The sequence below is a fragment of the Ochotona curzoniae genome, unplaced genomic scaffold (assembly GCF_017591425.1).
Source record: "Ochotona curzoniae isolate NIBS_2020 unplaced genomic scaffold, NIBS_Ocur_1.0 contig_1014, whole genome shotgun sequence".
In the NCBI taxonomy this organism is placed as follows: Eukaryota; Metazoa; Chordata; class Mammalia; order Lagomorpha; family Ochotonidae; genus Ochotona; species Ochotona curzoniae.
This window is the reverse complement of record NW_024464920.1, coordinates 4,938,873-4,958,494: the sequence shown is the minus strand read 5'-3', so window position 1 is coordinate 4,958,494 and position 19,622 is coordinate 4,938,873. Positions and strand designations below refer to the sequence as shown.

The 19,622-nt window shown below is 57.9% G+C and overlaps 2 protein-coding genes across 2 annotated transcripts; both read right to left on the bottom strand.

Moving 5' to 3' along the window:
- Positions 1-4,428: 4,428 nt before the first annotated feature.
- HOXC8 (homeobox C8) lies at positions 4,429-7,139 on the bottom strand. Its single transcript, XM_040989292.1, has 2 exons — positions 6,517-7,139; positions 4,429-5,090 (listed from the first exon to the last, which is right to left on the bottom strand). The coding sequence occupies exons 1-2, from the start codon at positions 6,950-6,952 to the stop codon at positions 4,798-4,800; spliced, it is 729 nt and encodes a 242-aa protein (XP_040845226.1). The 5' UTR covers positions 6,953-7,139; the 3' UTR covers positions 4,429-4,797.
- Positions 7,140-13,897: 6,758 nt separating this feature from the next.
- HOXC9 (homeobox C9) lies at positions 13,898-16,796 on the bottom strand. Its single transcript, XM_040989282.1, has 2 exons — positions 15,997-16,796; positions 13,898-14,186 (listed from the first exon to the last, which is right to left on the bottom strand). Exons 1-2 carry the CDS (start codon positions 16,532-16,534, stop codon positions 13,942-13,944), a joined length of 783 nt encoding a protein of 260 aa, XP_040845216.1. The 5' UTR covers positions 16,535-16,796; the 3' UTR covers positions 13,898-13,941.
- Positions 16,797-19,622: the final 2,826 nt, after the last annotated feature.

The following is a 19,622-nucleotide window of genomic DNA, read 5'->3' as shown; positions in this document are numbered from 1 at the left end:
CTCTCTCTCTCCTCCAACCATGCCTAGCACCAAGTTTATGTTCCCATGGCATCTTGTAATTCATTCAGAAATAAAAAAGTAATGCATAGATGGGTAATCTGAGTTGGGGTGCAAGCTGGGTACAGCCTTTCCCATCTTGCCAGGTGACCCACGCCCACCTGCCCTTCTCCAGAAAAATAGCTCTGGCTCAATATCTGGACATCTGGAGATAAATAATAACAATAATAATATGTGGTTTTGAAAGAACCATTTATTACTGCCCAAACCGCCCCCTTCTGCCGGACAGTTTAGAGAACCTGTTTCTACAGATCCCTAATTTGGACAGTGCAGTGGCACTCAGAATAAATCCTCGCAACAGACGGGGGAGGGGGGTAGCTTTAGGAGAGCCTCTCTGAGCTCTCTGAGGGCTGGTGGCTCTGCCCCTGTTCCCACCTGGAACTGGCACAAGGGAGACTCGTTTGCCCGGCTGCTGCGGCGGCACCACCATAGCAGACAGCTGCTGCGTCGGCTTGCTCACCTCTCCCTCCCCAAACTTCCTCCACCTCAGCAGGCAAAGCAAAGTTTTCCTCAGCCAGATGCAGGGACCTCGTTTCTTTTACAGACCCACCCATAAATTTTATAACAGGTAGTTAAAAATTACGATGAGGAAGCGCTGGCCCAGCTCTTCACAATGGGTAGCGGGGAGAATGGGGCAGCACTGCAAGCAGCTCACCGGAAATTTTACTTATAGACTGTGGCACAACCTGTCCGCAGTTTTCTAATTGGGACAGGGGATGGGAGCATTGAGAGGAGGGTGGACTTTCCCAGCCGGACAGGCAGCCCTTGGGGGGGGGGGCATCTCATTTAGGGAAGATGAGGGAGGGGGTAGTTAGCCACTCCTGAAAGGCTCCCCCCCCCAGGAGCCTTTGCCCATATTCTCATGCAGGGCCATAGTTGTTCTGGACTCCACCGTAAGGGATTGTGGAAGGGCGAGGAAATGCAAATAATAAAAATAATAAAAAAAATTCGAAGGAACGAATTTGCCCCCCAAGTTAACAACCACATTATCTTGTCTCTGCTGTTGAGATTAGAATAATAAATTCAAAGTGAAATGAGCGAGATGCTTCGACTCAGCATTTTGAAAGATACTATTTTTCACAAATCGCAAATAGCTTTCGGAAGCCACTTTGATTGGCTAATAAAAAAGCAGAGAATGGGAGAGACTCGTATCTGTTGCAGCCCAATGGTCCCCATTCCGGTAATGGGACGGCGGCGGGAGCTTTGGGGAGGACGCGCTTCTAAAGAGAGCGCATCCCGCTTGCAATTACGTTCCCCCCATAAAACGGGTTTTTTACCTCCTTTTCTTTACTAACGAGAAAGCGGAGGCCGTGGGCAGGGGGGCTGGGGGAGCGGGCGCTGCGTGAAGGGGCGGCCGGGGTTCGCTGCTTCCCGCCCGCCGGGTGCCGGACATCCCCAGCCAAGCCGGGCGCCAGACGCACCCCGCCCTCCGACGCGCCGAGGCTGTGGGGCCACGGGCACGGCTGAGCAGGGCAGGGGATAGATGGGGCATTTGGTGTCCAGGGTGAGGGGAGAAAGCGGCGAGGCCTCTCCCAACCTCTTACTGCAGGGTTCGCCCCACCACTACTCGGCAGCAGGGCCAGATATTTTTATGAATAGACACCATAATATCACGTTCAAAAACGAAACGGCCCTAGGCCATCCCTCGGCGCGGCGCAAGGAGGGGGACACCCGGCGGGCGTGGGATCCAAGCGTTCTCCCTGCGGGGGTCTCCGACAGCAGACTAGGGTTACCTGGCTGCAGCCTCTGCTCCCAGCAGGTACCCCAGTTTTTCGTTTCAGGGACATTTTGTCCTGGGGGGCGCTTGCTCAGGGCTGTCCTCGGCGGCGGCGGCCCACGGTCTCTGCGTCTAACCCGCGGCTTCCCTGGGGCTGCACAGCCCCCTTATGAACGCCAACTGACCCTGTGCTGTGCTCAGGACCCCGCGGCAGCCAGAGCCCGGGTTCTGGATCCCCCAAGAAATAACACAAAACAAGAGTTGTTGGCCTGGGCTTAGGTCTGGGAAAATCATTGACCAGGATAGAGAGGGAGACACAGAGATCTGGCTTCAAAAATATTTCAGTCTTTGGGGGTCTGGTTTTTAAAGACCAGAAGATCCCTTCCCCCACTCCCCCTCTCCTGGCTGAGTCAGAGGATTTATATCTCTGGAATTTGGGATGATTGGATCAGCATCTTATTGGCATAAACAGATAGCTCTGTCAAGGAGTGAGAAAAGCGAAACCCCTTTACCCCATAATCCAAGAACCCTCAACTATATTTCGGGGAATGAAAATTGGAATGAAGACTCCCCTTACCCTTCTGTTTCCTAAGTGTGGGGGGTGCTGTCCATTCAGCCGGCCCAGCTTCCCATCCCCTAGGCTTACGGCCTGCTCTGTGGGAGCAAGTGGGCTGCCCATTTGCCAAGGTAAAGCTTGGAGTGGGCTGCAAACAGCCAGGAAAGAGGGGACACAAGGGGACTTGGCAGACAGTGCTGCTGACCCAGCCCCCAACCAACTGGATTTGAATTTCAGGCTCTGGACTGCAGGCTAGCTGGTCTTCCAGCTCACTCATCCTTCCCTTGGCCTCGCCTCTCCCCCAGACCCAAGCTTCCTCAACACCCCCAACACACACACACACACACACACACACACAGCATTCCCCACCAGTAGGCATCTCCTAACCAAGCCCTCCAGACAGCAGCCTGGAGCCTCACATGAACTCCATACATCTTAGGCATTGCTCTCACCCTGGGTGCTGGGTGCCAAGGGTGAGCCACCAGCAGGGGCCTGTTCTATAGGGAAGTCCATGTCCTCACCCACAGCCCCAATCCTGGAAGAAGGCATGCTCCAGGAGAGGGGGAATAGGGCAGATTCTTTGTCTGGGCCCAGACAGAGCTGAGGAGGAAGAGGATGATCCAGGGAAGGAGATCCTCTGCCCATTGGGATCCTAACATTTAGGGACCCACTGGGTTTGGAGTCAGGACTCCCCCTGCTAGTGGGTGGTTCCTCTTCCTCCACTCAGCTTCCCTCTGCCCCCACAGCCTCTTTCACCTGCCCTCCCAGGCCAGCCTTGCCCCTACCACTTCAGGCTGCTGCTCTCCATCCCACCCCATCCCGTCAGATCTGGGGAGCAAGATCTTTTGGCAGGCAAAATGGGGGGGCGCGGGAGGAGAGAGGGGGTAGAAGTTGTGACAGAGTTGCAGAAAAAAAGCCAGTCAATGTCATCTTCCACTATTTTTTGCTCCTTTTTTTTTATTATGACTCACGTATACAATACAAAGTACTTAGACCAGGGACAGGGCTGTCAGGACACAAAATCTACATTCATAGCTGGACATAAAGACAAATGACCAAAATTATTATTATAGATATATTTTAACATTTTTTTTCCTTTCGAGCACGTTGCATAAACAGAGGATTCAAGACAAAGTTAACTATACACTCAGTGCAATTTAGTTCTACTCTACTGGGGTTAGAAGCACAATGAAAGCGCACGGGACCGGCGGGCTAGGCAGTCTCAGTTGTTGGGATCCCTTAGTGAAGCAGCAGCAACGAACGACAACAAAACCGCGGTACGAATACTCTCAAAGCAGGATTTCTTTCTATAGGTAGTGATAAAATACATTGGAGGTTTCTTCCTCTTTTTTTTTTTTATTTTTGTTTTTTCTTTTTTTTTTTTCCTCCTCTTAGAGTAAGGGTTTTTTGCTTTTTTTTTTTTTTCAAGATTATTGCAGGTTCCCTTTAGGTAGTATGTTAAAGATTTATTATCAGTATTATTATGAGTATTAGTATTCATTTTCATGATTGTGGCGATTTCTGAGCGCTTCAAGTGATGCAGCTCAGAGAGAGTCGGGCCCAGCAGAACAGAAATGAAAGAGCAAAGGCAGGCGAGGACTGAGGCATGGGCCCAAGTGATCATGGGATGAGCTAGGTAGACTCTTGCAGGCTCCTGGGTACCCCCACGCAATGGGGGCAGTGAGGTGAGACTTACATCTCCTTCACAGGATTCCATTAGGTGCCTAGAGAAAGTCAAGGGGTTTTGTTTGTTTTTTTTTTTTCTTTTTCTTTTCTTTTTTTTTTCTTTTTTTCTAAACAGGGAGCCCCGGGAGGAAGGGAGTATTCTTTGCTATCCTTTCCTTATTTCTCAAAAAGCTGTTTTCCATTTCTTTCCTCATCTATTTCCCCCCTCCCATTTTTCTTTTCTTTCTTTCTTTCTTTCTTTTTTTTTTTTTAAAGCAAGTCAACCCACTCCACTACGTCCTGGCATTGAAACAAAGCCACGAGTCCTCATCTTCTTCTTGGAAGGGGGCTCCCTAGTAAACTGAATTGGGGGTGGTGGAGGGAGGCGGGCAGTGTGGCACCAGGGGGCAGAGAGAGAAGGCCAAGAGGGAGGAAATCCAGGAAGGACCCAAAAGGGTTTGGGGGACGGGGTGGGGGAGAGGGGGGCAAGTGTGTCTTCCAGGGCTAGGAGTGGACCCGAGAGAGTCCCAACTTTTTTTCCCCCACCCTGCTGTGTCTGGGTCTTCCCCCCACTGTAGCCCCAGACACATAAAGAGCAGGGTTGGTGGTGGTTGGGGGGGGAGTCCAAAGGTAATAAAACCAGAGCTGCTAGTATCTGACAGGTAGTTAGAGTTGTGAGTGTCATTCTATTCTCTATAAAAGCAAATGACAGTCGTAAACTTCTCAATTTATCTGCTACCATAAATCGAAACTTCAAGGGAGTTGCTAAGGGGGGTGTGGGGGGGTCGTCTCTCTCTCTTGCTCAGTCCTTGTTCTCTTCCTTTTCCTCCTCTTCTTTCTCCTCTTCCTCGTTTCCTTCTTCTTCCACCTTCTCCTCATCTCGGGCTCCAGGCAGCTTATCTTTGTTGTTCTCCTTTTTCCACTTCATCCTTCGGTTCTGGAACCAGATTTTCACTTGTCTCTCTGTCAGTCCCAGGGCATGAGAGACTTCGATCCGGCGCTTCCGTGTCAAATAAGGATTAAAGAGAAATTCCTTTTCTAGTTCCAAGGTCTGATATCGGCTGTAAGTCTGCCTTCCGCTGCGCCGCCCCGGAGCTGGACAGAACAGAACCCCAGTTTGGTTATGTTTGGGTGGGTGGGTTGTCCTGCTTGTCCCTGCCACTCTTCCTCCCTCCATGCCAAGAGGGCCCCCCCCCTCGACCCTGGCTGGCTGAGCCCCCTCCCACTCCCCAGTTTTCCCCCTCCTTAGTTGTAGAAGGGGCTGAGCAGAAGACCAGAAAGTTTGGGGGGGGGATTGTTTTGGTTTGGTTTCACCTCGGGAGGTGGGGGGTTGGGGCAGGAATTGGGGTCTCTTTGGAAACTGGGGACTTGCAGCGACCCAAGGAGCCCCTGCAGAGCCCACTCCTCAACCCCAGCCCTATGCCCCCAGGCCTTGCAATCCCAGGACGCAGGCTCAGTGCAGCTTTGTTTACAAGTGCACAGTGCTGCCAGTGTGTTTGTAAAGGAAAGGAAAAGGGGCTGGGGGCAAAGGGAGAGGGGCTCTGACCACTGGCCCCTGCTTGTCTCTCTCTGCTGGCCGTTTTCCCAATCAGCCAAATCATTGATCTGCTGGCATGTCTCACCGCTCCGCCTGATTGCTAACTGGAGACCAGCAAATAAATCACCAGCTATCCCTGCCGGAACTTGTCCCGATGCTTTGTCGCTTCCCCCTGTACTTCGAAATTGGGCCTTGAGGGGCCACCCTTGGAGGGGCTCGTGACCTGAGCTGCTCAGCAGGTCGCAGCAGGACTCAGCAGGGCTCCATGGAGATGGGGACAGCCTGGCCAGGGCCCCTGAGGACCTAAGGGATCCCCCAATCTGTTGGCCCCTCTCCTTGGCAGCGGTTTCCCTCCATCTAGGGCTTCATGCCTCTCTTTTCCTCCACCGTCTAGGGGGAAGTACAGAAAAGTTGGGGGGCACAATGATGATGTTCTGGTGCTCTGGGAGGGGGCAGTGGGTAGCCTGTGAAGCCAGTGCCTGTCCTTGTTGGGGGGGGGTTTGCAACACTCTCTGGCTAGAGGAGAGGAACAGGGGTCTCCCCTTCACTCCAAGACAGCCTGGCTGGCCACTGTCCTGGACCCCAGACACTAGTTAGCAGCTCTCACGGCTGCTATGCATAGGGTGCTCTTCCTAATCCCCTCCCCAACTTTGACTTCGGCTGGCCTCGGATTGGGAACGCCAGGCGGACAGGGAAGCAGCCAGCTTGAACCCTCTGCTCCCACGGATGCCGTTCCACCTCTCCTCACCCTCACCCAACCCCCCAAAACATCCCAGGCGCCCCCTGTCCCACCCCCAGCCTAGCCTCCCCAGCCTCCAGCAACCCACCCAGGCACCCCCGGGGGTGGGGCGGCAGCGAGCCCCCCAAAGCCAGGAGGGAAATTGGGAAGGCAGACAAAAAGGAGGCGAGGGAGGCAGGAAGGGGGTGGGGAGACCCCGGAGCGCGCGGGAGAGCGAGGGGGAAAGAGAAAAGGCTTCTTCTCACCGTGGGGTCTCATCCATGGAAACATGAGGCTGGGAGACGAGTTTTGATTTAAGTGGCCTTGTCCTTCGCTACTGTTAGTGTTGGCGGAGGATTTACAGTCGGGATATTGCACCACGCTCGCCTCTTGCTGAGCCCCATAAAGGGACTGTCTGGGGAGCGCTTCGTAGCCATAGAATTTGGAGGCGTCTCCGTGGCAGCTGAGCGAGCACGGGTTCTGCTGGTAGCCCGAGTTGGAGATGCCGGAGGTGCCGTGGTGGAAGAATTCCTGGACGTGGTGCGAGGCGTGCTGGAAGCCGGGCGCCGAGCCGCCGGGCCCGTACACCAGCGCATGGCTCCGGCCCACGCTCTGCGGGAACCGGCAGTCGTAATAGGCCGGTTCCAGGGTCTCGCCGCCTTTGTATTTGGAGAACAGGGGGTTGACGAAGTAGGAACTCATGCTGGGTGCATGAAAACCCCGCGCACCCCTCCCCTCTGGCTCGCCGCGACTCTCTCTTCCCCCGCCCCGGTAGTACCCCCGAAACTCCCCTCCCCCCGGGACCGAACCCCCGGGCCGGCCGGCTCCCCGGGACTGGGCTGCTGGGCTTTGGGGGTGGGGTGGGGAGGCTGGGCAGGTGGGGGCGGCTCGGGGCGAGCGAGCGAGCGCGGCCGGCGGCGCGGCGGAGCTGCGGGCTGGGGCGGGCGGGCGGCGCGGCGGCGGCGGCGGCTGTCTTCACTGTGGGTAGGTAGAGCTCGCGCTGGCTCACTTAGCTCTTTCCTTTAACAGCCCAGGCGAATTCCTCAGACTCCCGGCGGTGGCGGCGCTTACACGCGATTCGCGTTCATCAATCCACGACATGAAGACAGGCGAGAGGAGAGAGAGAGAGAGAGAGAGAGAGAGAGAGAGAGAGAGAGAGAGAAGAGAGACAGAGAGGGAGAGAGATGGCGGGGGTTGAGGGGTTCAGAGTTGGGGGGACCTGGAGGAAGGGGAGGGAGGAGAGGGGGAGGGATGGGGGTGTGGTGTGCGTGTGTGGGGGGTTGGCGAGCCAGCCCTGGCTAATGGCCGGGCCAGCTTTTCCAAGGTATGCATTCAGATTGGAAGGTGCCTCTCCCCCAGCCTGCCTCTCCCTCTCTCTCTCTCTCTCTCTCTCTCTCTCTCTCTCTCTCCCTCTCTCTCTCTCTCCAGACACACCTGAGCCAGCAGGTCAAATCAGGTTACCTCAACAGGTACAGGACCCTAGAAAGAGGTTACCCCGGGGCAAGCCAGAGCAAGGCTCCTGACCCAAAAGGCGAGTTCCCAAGAGGGATGAGTTAAGTCTGGTGACTGGGGGGGGTGGTGTTGGGGAACAGAAGCAAACTGACCACATCCCTCATCCTCCAAGTGCCTGTGTCCTCACCCCTCCCCAGGGCCCTGTCCCATTTAGATGCTAAATTTGCTGCCGCCTGCCTGCTCACCCTGGGGGTACAGAGGAGGCCCAGAGGCCAAAGCACGGACGTCCCACCATCCCACACACCCTGTCCCTTCAGACACCAGCCCCCTCCTGGAGCAGGAGACCCAGGCAAAGGCTGCCAACTTGGTGGTGGTGATGAGGTATGCCAACGAAGCTGCCTGTGAGGGTAAGAAGGGCTGGGCAGCTGTGTGTGTGTCCTCGGCTTTTGCCTGGCTGGGATGCAGAGGTGGCCTCGTAGGAGAGCCTTTCTGTCTGGGTTGCGGGGAACTGGAGCAGACCTCTAACTTGCCCCTCAAATCCTGCCATCCCACAAGCATAGCCAGCTCAGCCTGAAGGGGGGGGCAGCCGCCCATCCCCACCCCCGAGCCTGCCCCTCCTTCCCCAGGCAGGTTGCCCAGGCCAGGATGTGGATGGGCACTGCCAACAGACACTCTTTAAATATTGACCCACACTTTCTGGGGTAGGTGGGCGGGAGGGAGGGCTCCCTGCAGCCCCAAACACTGGGCACACTGGGCACACTGGCGTCCTGGCGAAAGATGAAAGACCCTCGGCTTCTCAGCGTGCCCGGCATGGGGAGCGAAAGGCAGCACAGGAGCAAGCAGGCTGTAGGGCACATGTGCGCTGTATGCATATAAATGAAGATGAATAGGAAGATTTTTTCCTGTCCTCTCTCTCAGCAGACTGGGCTGTGCCCACAAACAGGGCACAAACACACACACACACACACACACACACACACTGTACACACTGTAGTCCTCACCCCGAGATACACCAAGTGCACACTCAACTGCAAACCGGCACATGCATGCCTTCAAGGGCAGATACTGTGCACACACACACACACCCGTATATACACACAGGCACGCATGCACACAACTACCCCGCCTGACCAACACCACAGATGCCTCCTTAGGTCTTAGCATCAGGACAAAATCTCCCCTCCCTGCATTCCTTCCACCTTCTGGGGCTTCAGGAGTGGAGGAAGGAGGAGGTGGTTAGAAAGCCAAATCTTTTCTCTGCCCTGGCTGGAGCCCAGCTCTGGGACTGGGGGCAGTGGCCAGCTAGGGCCCAGTCCCTGCCCTGCACACCCTGTGTCCCTCTGTTATCTAAGCCATTACTGGGCGGGGAGATGACCATTCCAGGCCACATTCCCAAGGGCGATCCCCCCACCACTGGTGCTGCACCAAGACCCCTTCGAGGCTCCACTGGCTTGAGGAGGTGTGTGTGTGAGGTGTGTGTATGGGGGGTGGGGGGGTCAGAACCACCTGCAGGGAGAATTGGCGGCTGCTCCCAGGACTTTGGGTTCTTAGGCAGTGGGGAGGGGGAAAGCCCATGCAATGTCAAGGTTGCAGGCTTTCTAGGGCGGGTGATGGGGGTGGCACTCTCTCCCCAGTGCGTGTTATCCCCTCGGTGCCTCCAGTCCTGCCTCCCCCCTCCCCACCCCCTGCCAGTCCCTGTAGGGTGGACTGCCTACTCCCAGCATCTGGGTCGCCGCGGGGATTGTCACAAATACTTTCTCCTCTCCACCTGGCAAGAAGAGGGCCAGAGGGCTAGAGTCGCTCTGGGCTTGTGCCTATCTTTTTTTTGGGGGGCGGGAGGGTGGTGGGAGGGTGACTATCTGGACATTTTATGGTCCAACGAAAACCCGAAAACCCGGCCGCAGAGCGGATTCTTCCGGGTCTTTGTGTCTTGGAATGTGACTGTCCGGAGTGTGCGGGCCATCGCCGCCACCGCCCGCCTGCCAGCCTGCCTGCCAAGGAAGACCCCGCAGACCCTGGCCCTCCTTGGTTTCCCCTCCAAGTAAGGGGGAGGGGACAGTATCTCCTCGCCTCTCTCTCGTTTTGTTTTCTGTCTTTTTACACGTCTCTGATTTTGCTCCCCGAGCCTGGAATTCAAGGCACCCTAAGCAGACATCCTCGCCAGGGCCTGTGTCGGCCGCCTAGGTACCGCGGATTTATGCTCGATTGTCCGGGTCATCCCGCCTTTTTGTGTGTTCAATACGCGCCGCACTTATCTCCTCGGCAAAGCGGGTGACTTTCCACGCTTGCCCTCCAGCAGAGCGAGAGCCCATCCACCCACTTGCCACTCGAGAATTATTTACATCTCGCAGGTGAGACGATTGATTTGCTCAGCGCCGCCGGGCCGGGGCCGGGGCTGGGACCGAGGCTGGGGCCGGGGCCGGGGCCGGGCGGAGGCGCGCGCGGGGCCTGGTCGTGGTCGTCCCGGCCTCGAATGTCAGCGGGGCCTGGCCGGCCCTGGGACCGCCGCCGCCTCTAACATTGAGCAACAGCGCCACCTCGCGTCCACTCGCCCCCATGCAGTTCGGCCCGGGAAAGGGGGGAAAATAAAAACACGCACAAAACCAGCAGAGGTCCCCAGGCCTGGCCCAAAGGTGAGAAGGCAGGACGCCGCAGCCTGTGGGTCGGTGCAAAGACGCGGGATGCATCACCAGGGAGCTGCCCCACTCCCCGCCCCCCCACGAGAGACCGCTGTTCCCTGGCTTCCCAGGTTCTCGAAATAAATCTTGTGAAAGTCCCACGCTGTTTTCTCTCTATGTTTGCACTTACTCTATCCCCAGCTCTTGCATATAAACGCACAGTGCAGAAAGGACTTGCCGCAATCTCCCGCGCCTCCCTCCTTGTCACACGCACCCCTCCCCCTCGCAAACAGGTGCGTTTCATTGTCAGGAACACCGCCCCACCCCACCCCAGCGCGGCACGGGCGCGGGCGGCGCTCCCACGACCACCGGCGTCCGCTCCCTAGCCTGCTCTCGCTCCTCTTACCCTGACGCTGCCGCCGCCTCCGCCACCGGCCCCGTACCGCCTATCCCGCTGCCGCCTGCCCACCGGACTTTTGGGGTGGGAGTGGCTGCTCCCAGCGGTGTGGACCCCTGGTTTGCAGCCCGTCCCTCTCTCGTGCGCGCTCTCCCCACCCTCTCCTCCCAGCCAGTGAGGGGTCCTGTTCTCCGTGGACCATAGACAAAACATTCCTATAATCCGATTTCAAAGGAGAGAGTGTCCACCTTCTTTAAACCATAAAACAATTAAGCCCAGACGTCTAGCCAGCTCCGCGCTGATGTTTTGTTCGGCCCCATTCAGGACCCGGAGCTGGGAGACAAACAGCGTCATAAAAAGCGGCATTTCGGGGCTGCGGAAATGTACTTATCCGCTGCCTCCCCAAGTGGAACGACCTTTAGGGTTTTGTGATTCTGACAAAGGAACAGAGGGGAGATGGGAGGGGAAGGTAAGGGGAGGAGGGCATCTGTTGGCTCCTCTCCCCCCCCCCCCACTTCCACCCCCAGCTTCCAAGATCTCTCTCTCCCAGATGTGTGTCTGTCCTAGTGGTGATGTTACTGCCGTTTCCATCCGTAAGTGATGGAAAATAAAAACCGAATCCGTTCCTGACCTGCAGGGCAGCTTGGAGGCTGTGCTGGGACGCAGCCGGTGACCCGGCCGGCGGACTTGGGCCTGCTCGGGATCCCACGCTCTCGCCTGGCTCCTCCGAGCAAGCGTGCCCCAGGCCCTGCACCCCGAGGACCTCCTTCCCGGCTCCTGGCTTCTCTGAGCCAGCGTGCCCCAGGCCCTGCACCCCGTGCACCTCCTTCCTGCCCGCAGTCAGGCTGGCTGAGGCCGGCTGCAGGAAGCAGGCCGCCTGCCGAGGAGAGGCGACTGGGCCTCCTTGGTGCAGGGATGTAGTGGAAGCCCGGAAACACAGGGCTGATCCAGGGACAAGGCTGGGGGAGAGAATGGGGAGTTGGGGGCAGCGTCCCGGCCTCCAGAGGAGGTGAGGAGGGTCTGTGGTCAGGGGTCCAGAATCCCCCAGGCCCATAGGGCAAGTGAGCAAAGAACAAACAGCAGGCCAAGCAAACAATGGTTCTGAAAAGCCAGAAGGGAAGACCTGAGTGTCCCCAGGCATGCATGCCGCAGTCACTGCTGCGTGCTTGCTGTGACTGGGCTGTCCCCTCCCCAAATATCAAGGGGGACCGATTGTGCACATCTTCCTGCAGCCTCCCAGCCTGAAGTCCTTTCTGGAAGGAGAGGATAGGAAGTCCACACACCACTGACAGGGGCTGTCCCCACAAGTGCCCTGTCAACGTGCAAGGTGATGCTCTGAGGGTTGGGAGGGAAGCTGGGGCAGGCTCCCCGAAGTCTGTCGGGTGACACCCTGCACCCTCAACAGAATGGGCAGCCCGAGATATATTAAAGGGCTATATCTCAAGCAGTCTGATTTTAATAGTTTCCAGATTGGGGGATTTCCGAGAAAGGGGGCGCCCGGCCGAGGCATACCCATCAGCACGAGTCTGCTTCTGATTAACAGATGAAAACTGTTGGTTCCAAGGAACGGGTCCGGGGTGCAGTCCAGGGGTGGGGCACAGTGGCCTCAGTGGAGCTGTCCCCCACCCCTACACACACACACACACACACACTCATGTCCCGGAACCTACTCTCTGGGACCTACAGTGCCAGGGAGCACCTAGCTCAGCGTTGAAGTCTCTGGCCTTGCCAGCTGATAGGCAAAGCTCCCCAGTCCCCCAAGGAGCAACACTCAAACACCAGTGCCAAAGACAGGGAGGACAGCCAGGAAAGGAGAACTGCGGATGCACGCTGCACTCACAAGTCGAGCTAAAACTGCCTTGCTTTTGCTCCTTCTTCCTTCCCTTTCTCCTCTCTATTTTTCTCCTTTAGCCCTCAGCACTGCCTGTTCCCTGAGGCCTGTCAGGGAGACCATCCTCCTGACCAACGACCCCCACCCCCAAGTCACGCCTGGCAGCAGCAGTTAGCATTACACCTCAAGCAACCAGGCTAGATTCCTGCCCGGGCCTTCACCCAAGCACCCAACTCGCATCTTCACCTATCTCTCCCCTCCGATCTCTTGTACTCATAAATTATTGCAATTCATTACAGCCAACCAAAGCCACTCATGCCAAGCCTCTCCCCCCTCCCCCTGCATCCAGCCATCAGGAAACCAGTAGGCACACCCGACCACTGCAAGTGCAAGCCCTCGATGCCCCCTTGCCCTCCCCTCCACCGGCCATCCCCTCCCCGGGCACCCTGCCTGCCAAGAAACACGGGTTCCGGGGCGCGTCCTCCTCCAGCTCCAAGCCTCCCCTGGCGGACCCAAGCCCTCGCTCCTCCATGATAGCAGCGGCCTGAGCGCCCACAGGGAGGAGAAATAAGGAGAACTGGATGCGGTTGGGTTTCTGTTTTTTTTTTTTTTTTAACGTGACTTCGATATATTAACACAGAGCCGATCTGACCATAACAAACAGAAGCACATTACAGGATGGACGCTGGGGAGGGACGGACGGACGCTGGCGGGGAGAGGAAGCTGCTATGTACACGCCCGAGGCGCCGGCCTGCGCGCCACCGCCGCCGCCACCACTGCCGCCGCCCGACCCGGGCCCTCCTCCTCGCTCGCTCGCTCGCTCGCCCGCCCGCTCGCCCCGCAGCTCCTGGGCCTGCCGCGAAGCGTGTGTCTGTGTCGGTGTGTCTGTGTGTTGAGGGGGGGGGGTTGTCTTTTTGTACAAAATCTGCACCGCAGCGCGTCCAAGGCCAGGGAAGGGATGGCCCGGACCACATACAATACAGGGGGCCAAAATAGAAATAGACTGATTCAAGTACTGGCTTCTTCTGAAGAAAGGAGAAAAAAAATCACATTTGTGTGTGTTGTTTATTTCACTTGCGCTGGGGGGGAAGAAGGGTCTCTCCCCACCTCCTCCTGACTGCGCAGAACTAACTCTAAAACACTTTCTCAACACTGAACCCTCCCCAATCGCCAAAGTAGCTCCTTTTCCCCTTCATCTTTTTTTTTTTTTCCCCTTTTTAAGCTGATTTGCTTTTTTTCTCTAGCTTGCTCTTTGCTTTTTCTCGTGCTTTCTCCCATCGGGACTGGGGTATAATTTTTTGTGTTGGCTTTTTTTTGTTGTTGTTGTTATTGTTGTTTGTTTTGTTTTGTTTTTCCTTGGCTGTGCCCAGGCAGCAGGCTGGGGGACAGGGTTTTAGGATTGCTCCTTGTCGGTTTTCTCTTTATTCATCTTTTTCATCTTCATCCTCCGGTTCTGAAACCAGATTTTGACCTGCCGCTCGGTGAGATTGAGAACTCGGGCCACCTCGTACCTACGGTCCCTGGTTAAATACATATTGAAGAGAAATTCTTTCTCCAGTTCCAGCGTCTGATACTTGGTGTAGGGGCAGCGCTTCTTTCTCGTGGAGCGGGCGTGGATCCAGTTGGCCACGGGGTTGCCTGAAGGGGCCAAACACACACACACAACAGGGGTCAACAGAGCCCCTCAGCAACCCACCACCCCGACCGACCACGCCACCCCCGGCTTTTAGCCAGGCTTCCTAAACCCAAGAATTGAACCTGAATTTGGAACACGTTTTGCTGTAGGCATCCACCGCCCCCCCCCAAGTCCTCCTGCTTTCTGCAAACCACCCCACTACTCTTCCTCCCCGCCCCCCTGCATTTTCCAGCACCTAAAGCTGTAGGAAATCCAAAGCTATCAAAGCCCCTACTCCAGTCTGGTCCTCCGCTTCCAGAGTAGTAATTCGAGAATATCCTCATAAAAAGTCCAAATTCCCAACCATTTCATAGGCCCATAAACGCTTCTCTCTCTTGTTTTTTATTTTTATAGCGAGGTCTCCCTCCTCCCCACCTCCCTCCTCCCCTGCCCCCTCCCCTCCTCACAGCCCACAGTCCTGAAATTTCAGCACTTGTGCTCCCTGACCCTGAGAGCCCCCAGTCCCCTCTCCTGCACCAGCTCCAGCTCCGCTCTCAGCTCCCTGTGTGTGCAACCCTGCTGAGGCGAATTCTCACGAAGATCTTGCCACAGCCCAGGCTTTTTCTCCACTTCCCCAGAGAGCTGCTGGCTGGCCCCGGACGGGGGGAGGGGAGAGGAATGGGGACAGGCACCCCCAGATCTCAGCTCTCCCGTTGACCTCCAGGGGCCCCTTTTCTGCCAACCCCAGGCCAGGCTCTGTTGGAGTCAAGCTTCCGATTTCAGGTTGACGGAAGCAGCTGAGAGTAGGGAAGCAAGGGGCCCTAGGAGGTGTAGAATTAGGCCCTGGCCCCTTTAGGGGCTGGAGGAAGCCTGTTTCTGGAACCCCCCCTTGCCCCAGACACTTCCTCACACCCTAGGGGCTGCACCCTCCCCTGCTGTTCCTCCTTCCGTCTTTCTCTGACCCTGCAGTTCCCACCTGCCTCCCACAGTCCCCATCCAAGCCCCCCTCTAGGAGTCCCACTGTCCCTGGCTGGAGTTGAGTGCTGCTTCCCAAGTCTGGGACTTGCATCCCTAAACTCCTCACCCCTGACCCTCTCACACACACCCTGGAGACCCTCAGGAGAGGGTTCTCCAGTTGAAGCAGGCTAGGACCACCCCACTCTTCTCTCCAAGTCCTGCGCTCTCCCAAGTTCCCAGCGTGGGAAATGTCCCAAGCTCCCCACAGTGGTTTCCTATTCTGGGACTCTCCCTCCACGTTGACAGGCAGGTAGGGGGGTGGCTTTCCTCCCTGGGGTGCTGCCTCTCTGCTCATACACCCTTGGCACCCCCATCCCATCTCAAAGCCTGCTCCTGCTTCCTCCCCACCCCAAATCCCCTGGCCTCCCTACTGTCCCCCAGGCATGTCTTGGATTTCTTTGCAAGTGCTGAATTGAGCCCCAAACGCCTGGCCTGGGGAATGTGGGGTGGGAGAACAGGGGGACCCCCTCCTCCAAGTCAGTTCCTGGCAAAGAGGTCCCCCCCCCCCGTCCTCTCCCACCCAACAATCTGGCTCCCTGGGGCCCCCCTCCTCAGACCTTCCTGCCCCTGCCCAAGCTCCCCAAGGTAATTCGCTTTTATTGAGTCCTCGCCGCCCCCCTTCGCCCTCGCCCCTCTCCCGCGCTCCCCGCGCGCCCGGCTGCCGCCGCCAGCACCGCCAGCACCACCGCCTGCCGCCGCCGCCGCGGCCAGGGGGGCTGTAATCCCGGCTTCCCCCCACCACACACACACCCCTGCCCGCCCCGTCCTCCCCTCCCCTCCCGCGCGGGTTGTAAAGGAAAATTGCTCCCAACTTACTGGGGTCCAGGTCGGCCTTCTCTTCTTTGTGCTTGCTGCCGCCGAGGGCGTCCGCCTCGGGCGAGGGCAGCGTCTGCGGGGCGCGGTCGCGCAGCTCCCCGGGCGAGCCGTACATGTAGTCCGGGTAGCTGCGGCCGTCGCCCGGGCCGCAGTCGGCGCGGCGCCCGGGGTAGGCGTCCGGTTTGAGGGCGTAGTGGCGGCCCCCGGCCGGGAAGCTGGGGAAGGAGACGGCGCCGGACAGCGGCTCGAGCCAAGTCCGCATGTAGCGCGTGTCGGCGCCGAGGTGGGGCTGGGGGCCGTAGGGGTGATAGACCACGGACGACTGCGAGGGCACGGGCGCCCACGACGTGCTGAACACGGCCGGCTTGGGCGCGAAGCTACAGGACGGAAAATCGCTACAGTCCGGCACCAGCCCGCTGGGTCTGGCGGCGGCGGGGTGAGCCCCCGTGGCCGGAAACCTGGACGCTAAGAGGTCTTCATTGTCGTGCGAGATGAGCGAGTCCACGTAATAGTTACTGATGGGCCCCGTCGCCGACATCGTAACGGGGTTTTACATACATAAGATTATTGTATGAACTGTATATGTACTTTTTATCTGCTCACAGAACAATCAAGGCAGGTAATTATTTTTCCAGCCTTTTCCCCGCTGCTCATTGGCTCCCCGGCCCCCACGTGATCGTATTTACCCAAAAATACGGCGCGGATCAATGCGCAGGGGCTTTTTTTTCCCCTTTGCTTTTTCTGCCCCCACCCCCCCGCCATCCTGCCCCCTCCTCTCCCCTGATCCCCGCGACCTGCGTCTCTCACCCCACCCCCCAGCACCCCCCGCCCGGGGGTCCGCGGACTCTGGACCCCAGCCACCGGCCACCCCTTTGCAGGACGGCTCCGAGCTCGCCAACAGGATTCCCCCTTGCCCACGTCTGTCCACGCATAAGCAGATGGCCTCCCACTCCCCCCCACCCTAAGACGCACACACCCGGCCCTGAGAGCGTGAGGATTTGGGGAGGGGGCGGGGAGAGATGGGGTGAAATGATCCCGTGCCCGAGGAGGAGGAGCAGGAGCAGCAGGAGGAGGCCGGGGTTGCACAGCACCCCCAGCTCAGCCCCGGGGACCCAGGCCGGGGCGCGGGGGAGCCCCCCGCAGGGGCGGGGAGCCGGCCCGAGGTAGGTGGAGGAACTATTTCTTGACGTAATCCGTCTCTGTCGGCCCGGACGCGCCCGCAGCCTCTGCGCGAGCCGAGCCGGGCGATTGTCAGTTCGGAACGTGGCTTTTTAAAAATGCGTTTTTAAATAGTGTGCATGTATGTATTTCTTCCAGGAGCGGAGGCGGCCGCGGTGAGGGAGGGCGGGTGGGAGGGGATTGGAGAAAAGCTGGGGTGGAGGGGAGGGAAGGAGGGACAGGGGACCGTCCTCCTGGCACTGGCCAACTCAAGCCCCCCAAGTCTGGGGCTAGGGCAAGCTGCTGGGGCGAAAGGTGCTCCAGCGGTGGGAGGGGTAGAACTTCGGGCTCTTCCCATCCGCTTCGGGAGTCTTCTCCTGGCTCTGGCACAAGATAACACAAGCGCCTTTATTTTAAATTTATTGTCTGTATCTATTTATGTTTCTTTGCCAGCTTGAAGAAGTGGAGGAGAGAGTGTGATGGACAGAACTTCACTGGGGGCATCCCCACTCCGGCCTGCTGCTGCTCCCTCTCCTTTGCCCCCAGTTCCAGCACTGCGGAGACACTCTGCCACCCCCTCAGAGCCCCCCAAAGAGAAGTCACTCCCCGGGGGTTCTGCCCGCAGACAGCCAGGGTGAGAACGGGCAGAGCGAGGGAGCGACCTCGGTCGTGGGCAAGTAGCTTATTTTTACGTCCTTCAATAAAATTTTTATGAGGATCATTTGATTGTTCATAAATGTGTCTTTCATTAAATAAAATTGTAGGCTGTTTTTGGAACGGGAAAAAAGCAGTGGAGGCATGGGGAGGAAGCAGGTTTTCTTGGAGGGGGGTATTGCAGGCAAGAATTCTGGAGGTCTAGTGTGACTGAAGGGGTGTATCGGACAACTTGGCCGGTGCCCCCCATAAGTTACGTGGCTGCACTTGCCCCTGGAATTTGGGGTTCTTTGCCCAGTCTTCTGCTTTCTAAAACACTGTCCCATGGTAGCTTCATGAAGTGGGGTAGGGATGGGCTTTAGGCAAGCAGGAAATGTCCAGTGTGGGTGCAGGGTTGTTGGCTGGGGAAGGGGAGAGGACTGGGGCAGGTGCTGTTCCCCCACAGACCTGGTGCACCCAGACAGGGCAGAAGTTTGAAAGGGGGTGGTGGTGGTGCAGCTTTGGAGTCAGAAGGCTAATGTCAAACGGTACTAAGGGAAACACAGGAACTAGGGTGGGGATGCAGCCTCGGGGGGAAGCCGGGAAGGAGGCTTCCCAGTCCCAGCCCTGGGCCCTGCCATCCCTCTGCCAATCCCTTGGAGAGGACCAAACGCCAGGGCTTGGGCCAGGGGCTGTTTCTCCCTCCACCCTCTCCGACCCCCCCCCCCCATCTTTGTGGAGCTGTCTCCTCTAGGTTGGAAATTAGGCTAGAGGTTGAGGAGGGGGAAGCTGGTAAATTGAGGGGAGGGTACAGTAGCTGCCTAAAGCGGGGATCCCAGCTCTGCCACTGGCCCCCTCCCCAATTCCTGCTCCTCCCCCTCTCTGCTTCGTCCCTTTTCGGTCTAGCGGGGCTGGGATTTGGATGCGCATCCGTGGTAGGGGTGGGGGTGCAAGGGAAGTGTCTGGCTGGAGGGGGGGAGGCAAAGGGAGGGGGACCATACCGAACCTCAGCCTCCATCCCCCTCATCCAAGGGCTCTGTTCTTCCCTCCCTTGGCCCGGACTGATGTGGGAAAATGCAAATTGTAGCAAGAAACGGAATATCCCTTTGGCCTTGATGGAGTCCGGTGAACTGTCAATCAAAAATCTCCTTCACTAGTTCAAGGAAAAGACAAGAGGTTCCTACCTCTCTGCCAAGCCTTTTTTTCCAACTCCCCCACCCCCCCCAGTACAGCGGCCAGCACCTCCCCCAGCTCCGGCTGGCTGGGGACTCAGCGGCTGCTGGCAGCGATGGAGCGAGGACATTTAGCCTTCAGCGGGGCCTGGGGCCAGACTGCGACCAAGAGGACACCAGGGGACAAGAGCCTACCCTGAGACAGCCCCAGACAGAGGCAGCGAACACGGCGCCAGGCTGGAAGGAATGAAAGAATGAGACGGAATGATACGAAAAGAGCAAAGTGGGAGAATGGAAGAAAAGAAGACAGGCGAGATGGGAGAGCAGGAAGATGAAGGCGAGAACAGAGAGCGAGGCGAGGCGGAGGAAGGCCAGCCAGCCACAGGCAGGACCCGGCAGCCGTGGCATTGTGCAGCCCGCTGGCTTGCCGGGCCTCTACCGCGGAACCAGCTCCTCCGGGCGGGCGGGCGGGCAAGCAGGCAAGCAGAGCGGCCACTTCTGTATGGACACAAAGGAGGAAGAGGCCTCCTCTCCTGCCCCTGCCGAGAGACCTGCTCGGTCTGCTGTGGGCACAGGAGGCCTTTGGGGTCCAGAATCCCCACGCTGGGCCCAGCAGCCGAGGCGCAGGCGGCTGGGGGGGCTGAGCCACAGGGATCTAGTCCA

Excerpts from the sequence above, each read along its gene's own strand:
- HOXC8 (XM_040989292.1), bottom strand. The coding sequence starts at position 6,952 with ATGAGTTCCTACTTCGTCAACCCCCTGTTCTCCAAATACAAAGGCGGC. Across the intron at positions 5,091-6,516 it reads TCCATGGATGAGACCCCACG|CTCCGGGGCGGCGCAGCGGA; the intron begins GTGAGAAGAAGC and ends TGTTCTGTCCAG.
- HOXC9 (XM_040989282.1), bottom strand. The coding sequence starts at position 16,534 with ATGTCGGCGACGGGGCCCATCAGTAACTATTACGTGGACTCGCTCATC. Across the intron at positions 14,187-15,996 it reads GAAGGCCGACCTGGACCCCA|GCAACCCCGTGGCCAACTGG; the intron begins GTAAGTTGGGAG and ends TGGCCCCTTCAG.